This window comes from Engystomops pustulosus, chromosome 2 (assembly GCF_040894005.1).
Source record: "Engystomops pustulosus chromosome 2, aEngPut4.maternal, whole genome shotgun sequence".
Classification (NCBI taxonomy): Eukaryota; Metazoa; Chordata; class Amphibia; order Anura; family Leptodactylidae; genus Engystomops; species Engystomops pustulosus.
In genome coordinates this window covers 245,941,077-245,960,323 of record NC_092412.1, presented here as the reverse complement: position 1 = coordinate 245,960,323, position 19,247 = coordinate 245,941,077, and the positions used below count along the sequence as shown (strand labels likewise).

Genomic DNA, 19,247 nt, shown 5'->3' with positions numbered 1-19,247 from the left:
AGGGGGCAGAATTATAGTAGTTATATTCTTGTACATAGGGGCAGTATTATAGTAGTTCTATTCCTGTACATATTGGGCAGTATTATAGTACGGTAGTTCTATTTTTGTACATAGGGGGCAGGATTATAGATAGTTAGCTTGTATGTGGGAAAACGTATTTTAGTAGTTTTATTTTGTATAAAGAAGGCAGGATTAAATGTGTTATTATATATATACCAACAATTTGTCGGTTATGACCCCACCCATATTGTCTGACCACACCCACTTGTCTTTGACTCCGCCCATAAAATGGGGCCGCTTTTACAGTTTTTTCCAGGGCCATTTTAAATTCCCAGTCCGCCCCTGCCCATCGGCAGTACTGATGTATACTGTATGGAGTGACTTTTCATGAGGTCTGTTAGAAGAGACAGGTCGTTGCTGCTACATGATCCCGGTGACCGTATCCCTAAAATCAAGTCTCCTGCTCTCATCTGATCCGGACGTAGTAATGTGTGATCGCGCTCCACTATTCCAAGGCCAAATCCAGATAAGTGGTAGCTGCCATCCGTATAAACGTCCAGAGGTGGCTTCAGTTCATTTTCTAAGTAGAGGTAAAAGGGTCAAAAATAAACCTTTAGACAGTCAATAGGTTTGGGCCCCATAAAAAGCCATCCGGCCTTCATGCTGCTGGGTTTAGGATCCCAAACCTTGTTACCGTTCCTGTGTTGATGAGCACCTATGTTCTCACCTAGTACTGTGGCCCCAGTTAGTCTACAACCCAATGCCAGTCCCTCTTCTATGGCCTCAGTCACATCCGTAGAGAGTTGTCCACAATCGCACCGCGCCACGAAATATAGGGTCTGAGCTCCTTGGGCTAATAGGTCATTCATACAAGTGGTCACCAGGCTTTGTGCTGCCGATTTATGCAGATTACAAGCCAGGGCGACCTAGGATAAAGCAGAGAAACACATCTGCTAAGACAATATTATACTTTTAGTTCATGTTATTATTTCATTAGAGCCACTGTCCGTGAACGGTGTGATTAAAGGGGATGTCCAGACTATTTGGGTCTGTTTTCGGACCAAATTTTTAACGTTTCATATTATTAACATCATATATTCCTCTATAATTCACCCCCTCACCTTTATCTTGTCTCCGATGCTTCTGGATGAATGGACAAACACCGGATCCTTGTATGGAGCTGTGTTTATTTCAAAGTATCTAGTTTTTCTTCCAACAGGTTGATGGATATTTTTCGACACTAAAAATGATGGAGATGATCTTTAATTAATATAGAGATCTGACATTGTACCTCACACTAATAAAGAGATCTGGTCTGGGGTCTTATATATCTAGTCTTTGGTCTGATGTTAATATAATGGTCTGTATTGGGGTCTAAATATATTCAATAATCAAATCTAGGGTCTGATACTAATACAGAGTTCCAGTCTGTGGTCTAATTATATTTAGGAGTCTAGTCTACAGTAAGATACTAATATAGACGTCTAGTCTGGGGTCTGAATATATTTAGGAGTCTAATGTTCTGTCTGACTCTGAAAATTGGTCTAAAATTAAAATATATCTAGGAGCCTAGTTTTGGGTTTTTATGTTAATATTAAAGCCTGGTCTGAGTTCTAAATATATTTAGGAGTCTAGTCTTGGATCTGATGTTAATGTAACTATGTTGTCTGTGGTCTAAATATATTTAGGAGTCTAGTTTTGGGTCTGATTGTTAATATAAGGGTCTGATCTGGGATCTAAATATATTTAGGAGCCTAGTTTTGGGTTTGATGTTAATATAGGGGTCTCGTCTGGGATCTAAATATATTTAGGAGTCTAGTCTTGGGTCTTATGTTAATATAAGTGTCTTGTCTGTGGTCTAAATATATTTAGGAGTCTAGTTTTGGGTCTGATGTTAATATAAGTGTCTTTTCTGTGGTCTAAATATATTTAGGAGCCTAGTTTTGGGTTTGATGTTAATAGTAAAGAGTGGCCTGGGATCTAAATATATTTAGGAGTCTAGTCTTGGATCTGATGTTAATGTTAGTGTCTTGTCTGTGGTCTAGATTTATTTAGGAATCTAGTTTTGGGTCTGATTGTTAATATAAGGGTCTGGTCTGAGATCTAAATATATTTAGGTGTCTAGTCTTGGTTTTTATGTTAATATAAATGTCTTGTCTGTGGTCTAAATATAGGGTCTGATACTAATACAGAGGTCCAGTCTGGGGTCTAAATATATTTAGAAGTTTAGTGTACAGTCTACTACTAATACAAAGGTCCAGGCTGTGGTCTAAAGGGTCCCAGACCCTCTCTGCCTTATAACCTTTTTCTAGTGCCTCCTGCCTATCTGCATGGCAAACAAGATCAAACCTTACTTCCCATTCAATCGTCTTAGGTGGCTCTCTATCTTTCCAATGGTAGAGAATTAATTTCCTATGGTAATATCTCTTACCATAATGTACTTTATTCTTGTACGTATCAAATTTTAGATCCCAGAAGTTGTACCTGTGGGTCCTGCCCATGCGTCATCTGAAAATGAATCATTCTTTGTGTGGGTCTCTTCGGGGCAGTGTATTTTATGTCTATATTCAGGAAAAGAAACAATAACCTTTTTAAAAAAACCTTTTTTTATAAAATATTTGTAATCCTAATTGCCCTAAAAAGTGAAAGGTTTATACTGGTTTCAGCTGTATATAAATCCATTATTTTAGTGAAAAAAATGAAAAATTTGGATTTCTACTCCTACCTCCTTCTCTGAGTTACAGATGGATAGTCTTTCCTAAAAGCCATTCCGGGAAATGCCACCACTTTGTTGCACTTGGCGACTCCAGCCGGAGCAGCGTCTATAACTCCACAGGACTCAGATACATCAGATACCGGCTTGGCGCTCGTATTTCCCGCATCATGATCCCGATGTTTGGCTGTGGTACCTGGACCTACAAATTTTTAGTGTTTTCTACATTCTCTATGAGGCATGTGCCCAATGTATAGACTCACGTCTTGGGAATTCACTTACCGCAGTTGTCCATCTTTGTCATGGACGCTAGTTCCCACATCACTGCATGAGAAGAGAGTTTTTCCTCAATGGCCGACTGGATGACTTCATATAGATCCGGCTTCAATAGAGGAACAATCATCTGCAGGGGACAAAGTGATACCATGTGCATTGTATCCACCAATTACCTGTCTAATGCAACATTTAGGGGTTGTACATGTGAGGGATAGAGATGAGCAAACCCTGCGTTCGGGGTACAGGTTCAGCCGCAAATATGTCCGGAACACGAACGTCAGATCCGCTCTTCTCTACTCAGGGACACCAAGCAGTTCAGTTTGGCTAAATAGGTTTCTAAATTGTTAGTGTATAATCTCTTCTATCGCTCCAGCAGAATCCACATCCCTCTCCATACACTTGAATGTTGCATGGATATTTTCAGGGACACATCGCATATCAGTTTTGCCAAATATGTGTCTAATTTGTGAAAAACTGTTTTTTTGCCAGATATGTCCCAAAATTTTTAAATAGGGGTGTATTATTTCTTTTATATCTCCAACAGAATCCTCCTCCCACTACACCCTCCATAGACTTCACAGGGTCACATAGTTATCAGATACTGTATATTGTATGCTTGTCAGTACGGGGCCTCCTAATAGCATTTAGCAGGTCCCATATTCGGAGCAGTGGATACCTAAGCCGAGTGCTGATTCCTGTGCAAGTGATGAGAGAGGGAGCACAGACATGCAGCTCACCTGCTCTCCGAATGGCCCCAGGACCCAGTGGCCCACCAGAGAAGATTCTTGATGGGCCGGATGGCCAATCCACCCCTGGCTATCGGTTTTGCCAAATATCTTCCTTATTTGTTAAAAAAGGGGTTATTCTCTCCCCTATTTTCCCAGGAACATCCTCCTCCTACTCCCCTCTCCATAGACCTGAATGGTACATAGATCTTCTGTGTACAGCGGAGAGCACTGAAGGGGCAGTGGCAAAACATAGACAAGTAAGCATTTTATTAAAAAATTTTAATTAAATTAAGTTGACATCTTATCCATTTTTTAGGGTGTTCCCCACTTTTTGGTATGACCTGGATTCTCAGCTGCCACTACTTTGTCTGCTACGTACAGAGATGGCAGCAGAAATTTAGAAGGGAAATATTAGGGGTGTGTCGCTAACCAATCGTTACACAGGATTACCTTACCTGGCTCTTCAGGTCCTGGAAGGTGCATATAAATCCAAGAACTATCGGACCTTTTCCCGTCATCATGACCTTGGCTCCAAAGAGACCTGCTCAGATAATGGACAGAGCCAGAATATGTATATATGTGCAGAGCCTCCACATGGCAAGTGGGTTAAGGGGGCCAACACTTTTGGGCACCCATAAGTAGGTACTCACTAAATACCCTCACTGTGTAAGCCTAATTTACATGCCCACACTATCAATTGTCTGCTGACTGGATGGTGCTAACTTGACCGCTCAGAGACTCAGGCTTCCACTCTTCCCCTATGCTTTATACTGAAGCTCTGCTTATTTAGATTAGCTGATTAGCACCAATCAACCAATCAGAGCAACAAGAGACGATTTATATTACAGAGCCAGACGGGGAAGACTGATAGAAATAACATCCAACATTTCCAAGACCCCATTGCCAATTTGTGCCCCCAATATGTGTTAAAAATGAAGTTGCTCTGGAAGAATCAAGAGAGCATGGAACAATAGTCCTAATGGAGACATATTATCACACGGATCTGAGTAATATCTGATTATTATATAGAGTATTGGTATACGAGTCCTACCTTTGTAACCCCAGCCCTCCTGTCTCATGGCATCTATAGCTTTCCGCAGGATGTTCTCTTGAACTTTCTTGGAATTTTTTTCTGACATCTATGAGAGAGATCCTATTAGTCATATCTGAGTAAAAAAAATATTAAGATAAGGGACGTCATCTACACCTATAGTAAAAAACAGTTTCACTAACACGTCCTGTGACGATAAAAGTGACCCAACACCGTCACCATGTGACATTGGGCCAACAACCATTGTGACCGGTGTGTGGAGACTAGAGGGGATAGCTCACTAGGCACAGCCGAATAATTGTGTAAACTGGCATGAGACTGGATTGGGAAAAAATATTGGGGCACATTTACTAAGGGTCCGTCGGATGCATTTTCATTGGGTTTCCCGTATTTTTCCTTTTTGTGCTGAATTGCCCCGGGTTTTTGGCGCATGCAATCGGATTGTGGTGGCACATCGGCGCCGGCTTGCATGCGACACAAATCAGGGGGCGTGGCCTTTGGACAACCCGACTGATTCAGACAAACCGTGGAATTTAAAAATCAAAATGTGTCGCAAGATCAGCCCTTACATGTACTGGGAAGAAGAAGGTGAACTACGGCAGACCTCAGCGGGGAAGTAACACATGCAGGGAATTGCACGCACGATCTTAGTGAATCACGGCAGCTCCGAATCCTCGTTGGACATTCCGGATCGGCAGCGTCAACGGGACAGGTAAGTAAATGTGCCCCATTGTCATTAATGGAGTGATAAAAAGGATTAAGCTGTTGAAGTCCCTCTAGACCTATATCATCGAACATCTATAGCCTGGGAATATTTGGGAGGCACCATGTACATTAGATGATTTATCTAATGTATATGGAGGACTTAAGGGATACAATGGGGCAGATTTACTTACCCGGTCCGTTCGCGATTCGGGTCCGGCCGGGATTCATTAAGGTAGTTCCTCCGACGTCCACCAGGTGGCGCTGCTGTGCTGAAAAGCATCTGAACGCACTCAAGTTCACCGGGCCGGACCAAGTGAAGGTAAGTGCGTCCCAAGCGACACTTTTATTTTTTGAAATGCGGCGGTTTTTCCGAATCCGTCGGGTTTTCGCTCAGCCACGCCCCCCAATTTCCATCGCGTGCATGCCGGCGCCGATGCGCCACAATCCGATCACGTGCGCCAAAATCCCGGGGCAATACAGGGAAAATCGGCGCAAATCGGAAATATTCGGGTAACACGTCGGGAAAACGCGAATCGGGCCCTTAGTAAATGACCCCCAATGTATGAGATTGCCACCTCACAGGAACACTTGTAAAGAATTGTGAGCTGTGTGAACCTTGAGGAGCAACCTTGGCCATGGATGAAGCCCTCAAAGATAGGTCATTGCTGTCGCAGAATGAGCCCTCTAAAAATTAGTACCTTGACACCTTGTACACCTTGTTTGGTTATATTTCTGTGCAAGCCTCAAATAATCCTTGGATGTGTCTATCAAGTCCTACCTGGATCATGGCCGGCGATGCATCATCTTGTAATTGATGTTTTGAGATGTGGACGAAAGGCAACGGGGCCAGAGTAAGTCCATCAGTCAAAGACAGACACTATATGAGTTCAATAACAATAGAGGTAAAAACACCGGAGAATGAATCACTTTCCGAATAATCGAGTGATATCACAAGATTCATTTATGGTTTTGGCACGGAACACTAAGGGTCATTGACCAAGTAGAATTCCCACTTACGATGTATTCCTTTCCTTCTAGTCGCTCTTCTATTACTATGGTGGTTGATGATCCAAGTATCCAGTCCTGCAAGGAATTCAACTTTCACTACATAATGACTTACTGCCATACTGCGAATAAAAAATACCGCCTCACAATCACCTACTAGTGTCACCATACTCCAAATAAGCCCAAGAGCCCCCACGGTTGGGTTCCACCTGGTAAACATGATTGATGTTATGGCTTAATTTACACAATCATAGTGGTTTATATCTTATACCCCATTGTACCCCCATGAAGAAGTGTCCAGTACTAACCATGCTCCAGCTCCATGTTCCAATGTTGTGGTGGTCATCTGTTCCCTGTATTCCTAACTGGACTAGAAGTGTCGGGGGTTATAGGACCTACCTTGGCCAATCAATGGCTGGTGTACTACATCACCGGGGCGGTAGAATAATTTGGGGGATTATTATAAGGGGGATAACTATAATTTATTATTTATAGTATTAGGATCCTCATAGAGGAGAGATCATATGCCCCCAGGGTGTCTGGCCTGGGGAGGGGGGGCTAGTTCTTTGGTCCCTTTAAATTTTTTTGGAGCTGGTTTTAGTTCACTGACTATACAGGACATCATTACTGTCTCAAGTAGGAAAACTATATGAATAGATAACACTGTGGTTGCTGGAAACGCTTCATTTACTCTATATTGGATTTGATAAAGGAACCTATCAGGGCGAATTGTAACACTAAACCATTCACAGGTCCTTATGGTAGAAATTTTTATGAGGGTGCATTAAAAAAAATAAACTTTGATACTACCCGGCGCAAGCGTGGTGCAAGCGCAATGATATGTCTAATCAAACTCACATGTAGGTGAGTAAAAAAGTAGATTATTTTACATTTTTGCGCAACCCACAGCCTTCATACTGGTCAATTTAGGACACTAAACCACAGATCCATACAGACATGTGGTTGGTTTAGGGTTCTAAATCGATCTGTCAGGTTCTCTTTAGTTAAAGTTGGGCAGAGAAGGAAATTTAAGGCCTGTCCATGAACATCCACGAACCCACCCATGAAGCGCCCAGTGCCACCTCCTGCTATCTGCCTTGGGAAGGGTTTTGAAAGATCCAGTCCATTTTGTGAAGAGGGACATGCCGGAATTTGCTGGGACTATTTTCCCAATGCTGAATATAAATTATTTTACTGTAGATGTGGAAATTTTCCTCATTGATCATCACAAAGTTACCACTCACTTGTGTCAGCTGTTGTACGGCTCGACAAGCGTCATCTTTATCTCTGGCGATGTGAGAGTCTCTTCCAGAAGAGGAAGTCATGGCCTTCACCACAAGAGCGGGAAAGTCTGTGCTGTAATAATATACAATCTTCAGATCACAATATATAAATACCAGTTATAGCATCTCTGACCTAAAATCAGCGGCGGATTTGGACTACCCTGAACATGATGGATTCCCTAGTCAAATTTTTTTTTAATGGTTTAATATTTCCTGCCTATACACGGTACCAGAACCAAGTTTCTTTCCTGCAGTATAAAGGGGTTGGCCACACTTTTACATAAGTTGCCCATGTGCCTTAAGTTCCTTAATAATAATGCTTGAATGTTCATGAAGTGATTCAGCATTCCTGCTACTTACTTTTGTACTGTGTGCAGACTCTCTGGTTCTTTGTTTACAACGTTGAGCTCTGCTGAATAGGGGGAGCAGTAGCAGCAGAGTTATGACTGATCCTGCTCCCCCTCTTCCTGTGTCTGTCAGTGAGAATGGACAGTGAATAGAGAGACACAGTGGGTGACGCCATGAGGACAGCCTAGGGCAGTGAGAGAGAGAAAGCTCTGTATGTATGCAGTGGGCAGCATGGTGAGAAAAGGGAAAGGCTGAAGCTAAAGGAGGCAGAAAACACAGGTCCATATAAATATAGAGACATGTCTAGTGGAAGAGATTTATTAAAAAGTGGCCAACCCCTTTAATAGCCTTTAAAGGTTATTGAAGCTAGGCTTTGGATGGTGGAAAGTTGGCATCACTTGTGTCTAGGTACTAGGCCCTGTCTTACTAGGTGATGAAGCTGCAGGCTTTGTGAGGGTTAGTGAATGATTTCCATCTTGCTGTCGGGATGTTGAGCTGCTCCATAAAATCTTTGGCAAATTTCTTGTTATCCTGGAGCTGTGCGGCCTTCATTGTGGGGCCAAAACACCTCACCCCGGACCTGGACAGATCATCCATCAATCCTGAAGACGTAAACAAGGAAATGTATTTTGTATTGTGTATTATTCCTGTACTGTGACATCACTGTGTGTATTATCCCTGTACTGTGACATCACTGTGTGTATTATCCCTGTACTGTGACATCATTGTGTGTATTATTCTGTACTGTGACATCACTGTGTGTATTATCCCTGCACTGTGACATCACTGTGTGTATTATCCTTGTACTGTGACATCATTGTGTGTATTATACCTGTACTGTGACATCACTGTGTGTATTATCCCTGTACTGTGACATCATTGTGTGTATTATACCTGTACTGTGACATCACTGTGTGTATTATCTGTGCACTGTGACATCACTGTGTGTATTATTCCTGTACTGTGACATCACTGTGTGTATTATCTCTGTACTGTGACATCACTGTGTGTATTATCCCTGTACTGTGACATCATTGTGTGTATTATCCTGTACTGTGACATCACTGTGTATTATCCCTGTACTGTGACATCACTGTGTGTATTATCTCTGTACTGTGACATCACTGTGTGTATTGTCCCTGTACTGTGACATCATTGTGTGTATTATCCTGTACTGTGACATCACTGTGTATTATCCCTGTACTGTGACATCATTGTGTGTATTATCCTGTACTGTGACATCACTGTGTATTATCCCTGTACTGTGACATCATTGTGTGTATTATCCCTGTACTGTGACATCACTGTGTATTATCCCTGTACTGTGACATCACTGTGTGTACTATCTCTGTACTGTGACATCACTGTGTGTATTATCCCTGTACTGTGACATCATTGTGTGTATTATCCTGTACTGTGACATCACTGTGTGTATTATCTCTGTACTGTGACATCACTGTGTGTATTATTCTGTACTGTGACATCACTGTGTGTATTATCCCTGTATTGTCACATCACTGTGTGTATTATCCCTGTACTGTGACATAACTGTGTGTATTATCCTGTACTGTGACATCACTGTGTGTATTATCCATGTCTTGTGACATCACTGTGTGTATTATCCCTGTACTGTGACATCACTGTGTGTATTATCTCTGTACTGTGACATCACTGTGTGTATTCTCCCTGTACTGTGACATCACTGCATGTATTATCCCTGTACTGTGACATCACTGCGTGTATTCTCCCCTGTACTGTGACATCACTGTGTGTATTATCCCCTGTACTGTGACATCACGGTGTGTATTATCCTGTACTGTGACATCACTGTGTGTATTATCCCTGTACTGTGACATCACTGTGTGTATTATCCCCTGTACTGTGACATCACGGTGTGTATTATCCTGTACTGTGACATCACTGTGTGTATTATCCCTGTACTGTGACATCACTGTGTGTATATTCCTGTACTGTGACATTACAGTGTGTATTATCTCTGTACTGTGACATCACTGTGTGTATTATCCCCTGTACTGTGACATCACTGTGTGTATTATCCCCTGTACTGTGACATCACTGTGTGTATTATCCCTGTACTGTGACATCACTGTGTGTATTATATATTATGTGTGAAATACAGAAGCAGGTTATGCTGGTGATACAGACAAGTTGTGCTACCACTACACCTACATATAATGCAGATAATAGGGGTTATACTTACCAGAAGTGAGTAGGGACTTAGTACTGATAATAACCAGGCTGATGTTGTGGTCTTTACAGAACTGCTTTAGGATTGCTGGATTAGAGGTTATCACCGCTGTGAGACATAAAGCAACACATAGAACATATATACTGTATATACATTCATGTAATAAGTCTTTCCCACATGTACATGAATACAATTCCACACCTCCAGTGACCACTGACACTCTGCTGCAGATGAAGCCATGGTAAGATATGATAAGTTTTGTCTCCTTACCTGATCTAGTTATCTTCTCGCTGTCGGACATTCCTTCCGTCCCCGGTGCAAAGAAAACCTGCTTTACATGAGCGGATAGTGCCAGCGCCCCGCACAGCCTCTCCTCTGTGCCGCCACTGCCCAATACCAGTACCCTGTCTGTCATGTCTCTGCAATGGAGAGCGGAGGGTTGGTTCATATCCCAATCACCACACAGTCTGAGGAACAGCGCCATGCTCCATATAGTGGTGGAGCTGTGTTACTGCAGCTCACCTGTCAATGACGTGGGTCACACACCTCGGGATATGTTGAGCTAAGAGGAAAGATAAGGAAGGATCTATCTGTACTTGATGAAATCCTAGGAGGAGAGAAGAGTGTGACACGATGGAACAAATATTTATTCGTGTGACCTTTATGATGACGGATCAGTCGCCCTTTCAGCTTGTCCCCAATTTTCTCATTGGCCAATTGACCGGAAACATTTCACAGAATAATAAAAATATCAGTCGTCTACTTCTCTGACCAGATACAAGATTTTACAATCTGATTACTTATAGACTTTGTGTTGTTACTTTTCACCATTTCAAGATCTCTGCTTGCAGTCAGTGAATGAGAAGACTTGGCTAGGCCACATACACATTAATGCGTCTGGTCATGGGCTAGCTTCAGTTTTAGCGGCCAGTGTGCATAATGCTTTATTATTATAGTTGTGACCTGTTCTATATATTAGCTGCTCCCAAACCAGCCGGGTCTGCCATAGTTGCTGCACAGTTTTTTGGCATACAATGAACCTACTGATGACCTCTAAATCAACACGACTGAGAGAAAGAATGTCTGTCCACAGTCTGTCGAGCTCCAAGCCACCTCCTCTGTTGTTGACAAATAAAATATGTTTACTGTATAAATGAATATATGTAAAGGTGAATGCACATGTGGTGTAATGCGTCTGTAAATGTCATCAATATTTTATACAATCTACTTCCTATGCTGATGCTAGATAAAAAAATGAAAAGCAAGAAACTCATATACCAGGCAAAGTAGTGTTAAAATGTAATGTGTGGGCATAGTGAAAATAATAGCCTTGTGAACTGTGTAACTGTATGTGTGTAAAGGTGAATGCACATGTAGTGTAATGCTTTTTCAAATGTCTTCTAAACGTTGTGAATCTTTTCTACACAGAAATTGACCAGTGTGCTGAAGATGTAGATCCACAACATATACATTCTGCTGCACATTTTCTCTCTTGAAGTTTCACTCATTAAAGGGGTATTCCCATCTGGGCATTTACATTTAATTAAATTCATTTGCCATATGTAAACATTTCTTCAATTGGATGTTATTAAAAAAAATGTTCCTGTGTGAAGATAATTTCTCATAAATGTAGTTATTCTGTCCCGTAGAAACGAGATGGCTTCCTCGGAAACGACCACATCACACTCTGGCAGCGGTGGCCAGACATGCCGGACCACCAGGATTCAGCGATCATTACCACAGGACGGCTGCGGGACATGTAGTAACAACCGGACATTTCATATACAAAAACTTTTTGTTTCTTTGTGCAATCACTCCAGCAGAGGTGGCCGTATCCAAGGACACAGTCTTGTTTCTAAGGGACAAAATCACTACATTTATGAGAAATTATCTTCACACAGGAACATTTTTTTAATAACATCCAATTGAAGAAATGTTTATATATGGCAGATTAATTAAACTAAATGTGAGTGCCCAGACGAGAATACCCATTTAATGAAGGTTGAGGAATCTACTGCAGATCTAAAGTAGAATATGAACTGAGTGTACATGATAGCTTTCACATAACAACTATTTCAAAGCTCCTTTAACTCATAGCAGGTTTTGCATACTAAACATATGCATATATATTTTAGTCCCAGACCGACCCTCTGGGTCAAGTTATACTCCATAAATATAGGGGCACATTTACTAAGGGTCCGCCGGACGCATTTTCGTTGGGTTTCCCGAATTTTTCCTCTTTGCCCTGGGTTTTTGGCCGCATCGGCGCCGGCTTTCATGCGACACAAATCGGGGTGTGTGGCCGTCGGACAACTCGACTGATTTGGACAAACCGTGGAAATTAAAAATTAAATTGTGTCTCAAGATCAGCACTCGCATGCACCGGGAAGAAGATGGTGAACTCCAGCGGACCTCAGCGGGGGAAGCGACACATGCAGGAAATCGGGTGCACGATCTTAGTGAATCGCGACAGCTCAGAATCATCTTCGGACATTCCGCACCAGCGGCATAAACGGGACGGGTAAGTAAATGTGCCCCATAGAGGGGCATGTGGCTATTACAATCAGGTGCTGCTCTGCCTTCTCCTCTGTAGTCTCAGCTGTTGGGTGTGGGTGACCCTTGCTGGGCTCTGAGCACCAATCACATAGATGAGTGTGATAATAGTGATCACTGGTCTAAGAGCTTCCTGCACGTTCAGTGATAATTAAAGGGATCATCCTTCCTGAAAACAAGGTATGAAAAAAATTTACAACTCATAGCATTTACATACATTGCATACTGGGAGTTGTAGTTTCCAGCTGCCAGAAAGCTACAAGTTGGAGACCATGCGGTATAGTGGTGGGATCTCTGGCCAGTTGTCCCATGCTCACTGTTGCACCCCTCTATTATGAACTACTCAGGGGGGTTCTTGTTGTTAGTTCCCTACCAAACTCATACTCATGAACAATCCTAAACATATGTCATCAATAGGAAACCCCTTTAAAGGTGTTTTCCAATAAATATGGAAACCCCAAGAGGGCAGGTCTTGGAAAATGAGAGAGCTCATACATCCATAATCCCACTCCGGCTACCATGTTGCTCTGATAATTCTGCTTTGAGGTTTCTGTGCCCAACCGGTAATCCCGGTGGTTGTAACTTCCGTATTCCAGGGGACCTTACTACCCCTGGTCCATGAAGGCCCCTCATTGGATGAAGCTGATCCCTTGGCCCCCAGAACCTCTAGTCGGGCACAGGACGACAACTGGAAGTACTAGGAGAGGGGTAAGTATTCAGTCTTTTCATTTTACTACCCAGGCCCATGCTCCTGGGGGTCTTCATATTCCTAGAAACACCTCTGGAGGCTGAAACACATGGCAGCTTTCTTCCAAAAACAGCGCCACACCTGAGCATGGTTTATTCTGGTATGCAGATCAGCTGTATAGAAATGAATGGAGCTTAGTTGCAATACTCTACATGGCCAGGAGAGGAGCTGTATTTGGAAGAAAACAGCCATGTTTTTTAACCTCTGAACAATCCCTTTAAGGCCAGGTGAGATCACAGTACCCCCTGAGGAAGCAACGGCAAAATGCGCGTCGAGGTTCAGTGGTTCATCACTATTTTCCCTGATTATGATGCAGCCTGGTTGGTAATGTATGATCTTTTTAGCTCTGTGCACTTTATATTTTGCTCCCTGACATTCAGGTGTTTTCCAACCAGGCTTTACTACACATGGCCATTGACATTTATAGGATATTATTGCCAGCTTAGTTCTTGAAATTGCATATTGTATTATTTAAGCACGCAGCACTTTTGTTCATGTTGACTGTTACTATGTATATATATGTTGGGTATTATTGCCAGCATTGTTATGAAATTATACAACGTTTCATTTGAGCACGTTGCAATTTTATGTTGACTGAGACTACTACATTGTCTATATTTTACTATGTCAACAATGTATCTATTTGCAATAGGATATATATTTCTGTCTGTCTGTAGTGCCCTTTCTGGCCGTTAATTTTCTCTTATGACATTATTGTTTCAGGACTAGTGATGCAGTCCACCAGGGACAGTTTTTATGGGTTGTTTTTAAGTCATGGTGATTATACTTATGTGATTTTTGTGGATTATTAATAAAATGTGTTTTGTATTCAAATCATTGTTGATATATTTGATATTTTTATGAGGTGTGTATATAGATATATACAGGTGAGATTACAGACCATCATTTTTCCAAGAAGTTTATTGTATTATTTTCAGAAGAGCACTTCCAATGCGGAGAATCCCTTTAACCCTAAAACTATATCCACCTAGTCGCTGTTGTCTATCAATAAACGACCCCCTTTTTGCAATTAGATCTGTCCCTGATCATACGTTAATCACAAAAAAATCTCTTCTAAAACAAAATTTTTTGCTATCTCTGTAAAGTAGATGCAACCCAAAAACTGACTATTTATGAAATGGTCAGCAGGTGGCGCTGTGCTCAGACAATCCAGAACTACGTTTCCCAGAAGTCTGTTCAGCACAACAACTATGTCTGCACACAGGAGAGGAGAGGAGCGCACAGCTGATCTGTGCAGCCAGGAGTTATAGGTGAGAACTAGCCGCATGTATATATACACATGATATCGCCCTGCTGCAGCCTATAGAGGGCTGGGGGGTGGGAAAGAAGCAGATTGGGCAATGTTACTGTGACCCCAGAGAACACCTACCCCCCCCCCCCCCCTTCCCATTTACTAACAGCCCTTTAGTTTTTAGGATTTTAATCTTGATGGGGGCTGGCGGATGAAAATGTACAATCCTTTAATATTAGAACATATGCAGAAGAGGGGATAATTTGTTGATCTTCCATGGGGACCCCCTCTGATCACCAATATAGGGGGCGTCTGCATTCCATATTGAATGAAGCATTGAATTCATTCAATCAGGGATATAAATGACCCCCATTCTTGTGATAAGCGGGGATCGCAGAGGGCAAAACACAACTAATGGACAGACTATAATCAGACTACCCCTTTAACAGGCCCTTCTTCTGGTACCTCCGGGGTATATCTGCAAAGGATAGGGGCACCAAGTGGCTAAGCTCCCATTCACACAGCTGTATTCAGTCTGTTTGGTTGTAATATTAACTGGACTAAACATAGGGACTTTTTGTATCACTGTAATCTACAATGATAGGGAGTCCCTGTCCCCCCACTGTGGGCCTATAGCCCTGTACTAAAAACATGGCAGAGCTGTAGTTTGATTATGATATTGGGAGTCCAGGGGGGGGGGGGGGGTTCTTGTAAAGAAGGATTCAGGTAAGAGGTTGTCGCCCCTTGAGGACCATATAACCTAACAGGATATAAGGACTGGGATTATTTCATTAATATTAGAATTGAGGCTTATAAATTGCCATGCAACCACATATACTACATACAGACTATATATACAGCCACTTCCATACAAACATAACCAGCCTCAGTCATGACAAGCAGCTCTATACCTTCCAACCATTCCTTTTTTCAGTGTTGCTCACTGAGATGGCCATAAAATGGTGCGTTCTGGACCCCAATTTGTGCCAAGGAGCTGCCTGGCTTAGAACATGGCATTAGAAATGACTTTATTTCTGTATGGCACTATGGGTATAGTACCTACCGTGTTTCTCTGAAAATAGGAAAGTGTATGGGTCATGGCTTATTTTCAGGGGATGTCTTCTTTTTTTCCATGAATAAAAAATCTACATTTATTCTGTAAAAAAAAAAAAATCAACATTCAATCAAATATAATCATATCTTCATCCTCTGGAACATAATAATAATAATAATGATAATAATAATCACCATCATCATAACTCTCCAAACCTTGAATACCATTGTGATGTTTTTGTGACTCAATTACCTTTAGAATCATTGGACCAAAATGCAATGTCTAACAATAACACTTTCCTTGAATGAGCCCCTCTTGTCCCTGTAGCTGCTGGTAGCAAATTGCATGTGTCAGCTCCCTCTTCCCTGCAGCTCCTTCCTCCTCCTTCTCCATGCAGCTTGCAGAGGACAGGCTGAAGGGGGGATGCACATTTTAAACAGCAATAACTTCCATACCAAAAGAGAAGAAACTTCCCTTTAATATTGCATTAAGGAATGTGTTTCTAGGTGCCACAGACAATTGTGGACCATACTTTATGGCCAGCTCCCGTCCACTTCTATTGTGCAAGACGGTCGCAGTGTGGCACAGTGCATGCAGCGTGTCTCACCGCACCGTGACTGTGCCACAAAATATAGTCACTCACTTCCTATGCACGTCCACGGCTGACACAGGCCACAAACAAGGCCTGTTTGCAGCCCGTTTTGAACACACGTTCTTGTGCATGAAACCTTTCAGTGTATATGAAACTCGAAACTCACAATCCTGACGGTAACTGACAGAGTATATCCCAGATTCTGTGAAACACTATCCTTATGTGATATTAAAGTGGTTGACCACTTATAAGTTACTTCTTGAACGTTCACAAAGTGATTCAGCACTCCTGCTACTTACTTTTGTATTGTACTTTTGTGCAGACTTTCCATCCTTCTTTGTTCATGTCTGAGCTCAGCTGAGTAGAAGGAGATGCAGCAGCACTTATGACTCATCCTGCCCCCTCCCCCTCTCTTCTTCCTGTGAGTGTGGATAGATTCTGAGAAGAAAGACAAAGTGGAAGGCACCATGAGGACAACTCTCTTAGGAGGACATGTGCCTTTAAAGCCTCTTTCCCATAGCTTTCAGCGATGGAACAAGAAGTGGTATCTGGGTGATTGCAGAGGGACTCAAACCAACTTCCCATGGTCCTTCCCCAACCATATTGAACCCTGTTTACTACTTTATGCTCATAAATATTTTTCTCTCCCAGGTTTTTTTAGGGGTCGATTTCTTGAGTACACCATCACCACCATGAAACTAATCAGTGTCCTTCTAACTCCGAATACCAGAAATCCCCTCTACTTAATTGTCACATCAAGCAAACTTCCCGGCTATGTGATCTCTAACCTCTGTTGTTATTCCACGTTCAAACATAAGCGAAGCATCAAGGAGTGTTACACGGTTCTCAATGTCCCCGAAGGTTGTTCTGCTGAAGAAGTCAGAGATTCCTACAAAACCTTAGCGAAGAAATACCATCCAGATAGTGGCGCATCCACCGCAAGTGCCGCAAGGTTCATGCAGATTGATGAAGCCTATAGGGACCTATTGACGCACTTGGCCAAAGAATCCAAGAAAGCTCAGGCCATGGAAGACGATGAAGAAAAGATGTCTGACTATAAGATCCTACAGCATAGACAATACTTGAACTATGAAGGTGTTGGGTTTGGAACGCCAAGCCAAAGACAGAGACAGTATATGCAGTTCCGTGTGGATCGCGCTACTGACCAGGTTCTAGATTTTAGGAAACAGAAGCTGGAACAACAGTATGCCGAAAATTCAATGGTCGCGAAAGACGTAAAACACAGCAAAAAAGTAAAAATAACTCAAGCCATAGAGCGTTTAGTTGAAGACCTCATCCAGGAGTCCATGGCAAAGGGGGATTTTGATAACCTAAGTGGAAAAGGGAAGCCCCTGGACAAGTTCTCCGCTTGTCCACATATTGACCCCATGACCCATAACCTCAACAGAATATTGATAGATAACGGTTATCAACCCGAATGGATTGTATTGCAAAAAGAGATCCGAGAAACTATCGATAAACTTAGACAAGATTTGGTGGCTTCCCGTAAAAAGCTAGGAGATCCCATGGCATACAAGCAGGAAAAGCAGTGGACGGAGATTCGCGAGAAGTTCACAGAAGACATCAGCAAACTGAACAAGAGAATAAATGACTTTAACCTGGTCGTCCCACTGATGAGCAGACAGATGGTCCACTTCAGGGTGGAGAAGGAGATATGGCGCGCGGAGCAGGCGTTTCTTGTCCTCAAAGAGGAAATGAATGCGGTAAATAACACTGAAGCTGACGAGAAGATGGACAATGTTCAAGTCAACCCCACAGAGGTCGTCTTAAACTTGATAAAGTACCTCAAGAAGTTCAGAAAACCCAATAAACAAAATAAAGAGTAGAAGAAGTGTGATATTACTATATCTGTAAGGTCTAACTATCAATTTTAAAGGAAACCTACCACTAAGGATCTACCTATTGAGGTGCATCTAACGTATGTAAGGATAGGGCTAATTCTTTACTCCCCTCTATCTTTTCTATACTTTTATCAGGGAAATATGCACATTTTCTAAAGAGGCTACTGGGGCGTGGAGTGGCCGGAGCTGAGGCTACACGGCACTGCTACTCCACGCCGCAGTAGCTTCTTTGATCCTCCTACCCAGGCAGCTTCATCCTTGTGGCTGCACACACTTGTCTGGGAAGCCGGAGTTCTGCGCATGCGCAGTAGCTGCGGCTTTGGAGCCGAGATCGCGCAGCCACTGGCCTGTGTTTTGCGCATGCTCAGAACTCCGGCTTCACGGACGAGTGTGCGCAGCTCCTTGTAGCTGCGCGCTGAAGATGTCTGGGTAGGAGGATCAAAGAGGCTACTGGGGCGTTGAGTAGCCGTGCCGTGCAGCCTCAGATCCGGCTACTCCACGCCCCAGTAGCCTCTTTAGAAAATTTTCATATTACCCTGATTAAAGTTAAGCAAAAATAGAGGGGAGTAAAGCATTAGCCCTAAAAAGGGCTATTCTTACATACGTTAGATGCACCTACCAACGGATCTACCTTAATAGGGAACCTGTTACCAGATTTTACCTCACTAAACTACCATCCCCTCAGGTAGGGTAAGAAATGTCCTTTCTAGAATTCCCTCTTTTAAGTGAAAACCCATCCATTAACCTATAAAAAAAAATCATGCAAATATCAAAAAACTTTATTATCAGAGTAGAATCAGGCTCAGAGACTAGAGTCACTTTAGACTCCTCTATTTTGTGTTCTATAGAACCATGGTTCTGGTATCGG

At 42.4% G+C, this 19,247-nt stretch overlaps 2 protein-coding genes across 2 annotated transcripts; one reads left to right on the top strand and one right to left on the bottom strand.

The window, feature by feature from the left end:
- Positions 1–323: 323 nt before the first annotated feature.
- LOC140117100 (trifunctional purine biosynthetic protein adenosine-3-like) lies at positions 324–16,931 on the bottom strand. Its single transcript, XM_072133534.1, has 17 exons — positions 16,817–16,931; positions 15,935–16,027; positions 10,841–10,925; positions 10,589–10,737; positions 10,331–10,426; positions 8,537–8,711; positions 7,723–7,834; positions 6,491–6,556; positions 6,252–6,350; positions 4,769–4,856; positions 4,173–4,258; positions 2,996–3,116; positions 2,726–2,915; positions 2,485–2,561; positions 1,122–1,240; positions 728–926; positions 324–580 (listed from the first exon to the last, which is right to left on the bottom strand). The coding sequence occupies exons 4-17, from the start codon at positions 10,731–10,733 to the stop codon at positions 324–326; spliced, it is 1,830 nt and encodes a 609-aa protein (XP_071989635.1). The 5' UTR covers positions 10,734–10,737; positions 10,841–10,925; positions 15,935–16,027; positions 16,817–16,931.
- On the top strand, positions 14,790–18,384 carry DNAJC28 (DnaJ heat shock protein family (Hsp40) member C28). Its single transcript, XM_072138683.1, has 2 exons — positions 14,790–14,890; positions 17,169–18,384. Exon 2 carries the CDS (start codon positions 17,210–17,212, stop codon positions 18,362–18,364), a length of 1,155 nt encoding a protein of 384 aa, XP_071994784.1. The 5' UTR covers positions 14,790–14,890; positions 17,169–17,209; the 3' UTR covers positions 18,365–18,384.
- The last annotated feature ends 863 nt before the right edge of the window (positions 18,385–19,247 follow it).

What these genes read in the sequence shown, in the direction of transcription:
- LOC140117100 (XM_072133534.1), bottom strand. Translation starts at nt 10,733, where the DNA reads ATGACAGACAGGGTACTGGTATTGGGCAGTGGCGGCACAGAGGAGAGG. An exon ending in GCCTGCAGCTTCATCACCTA is followed by an intron (nt 7,835 to 8,536) that starts GTAAGACAGGGC and finishes ATATTATTACAG; the next exon opens with CACAGACTTTCCCGCTCTTG. An exon ending in TCTGTAACTCAGAGAAGGAG is followed by an intron (nt 2,562 to 2,725) that starts GTAGGAGTAGAA and finishes TCCTGAATATAG; the next exon opens with ACATAAAATACACTGCCCCG.
- DNAJC28 (XM_072138683.1), top strand. Translation starts at nt 17,210, where the DNA reads ATGAAACTAATCAGTGTCCTTCTAACTCCGAATACCAGAAATCCCCTC.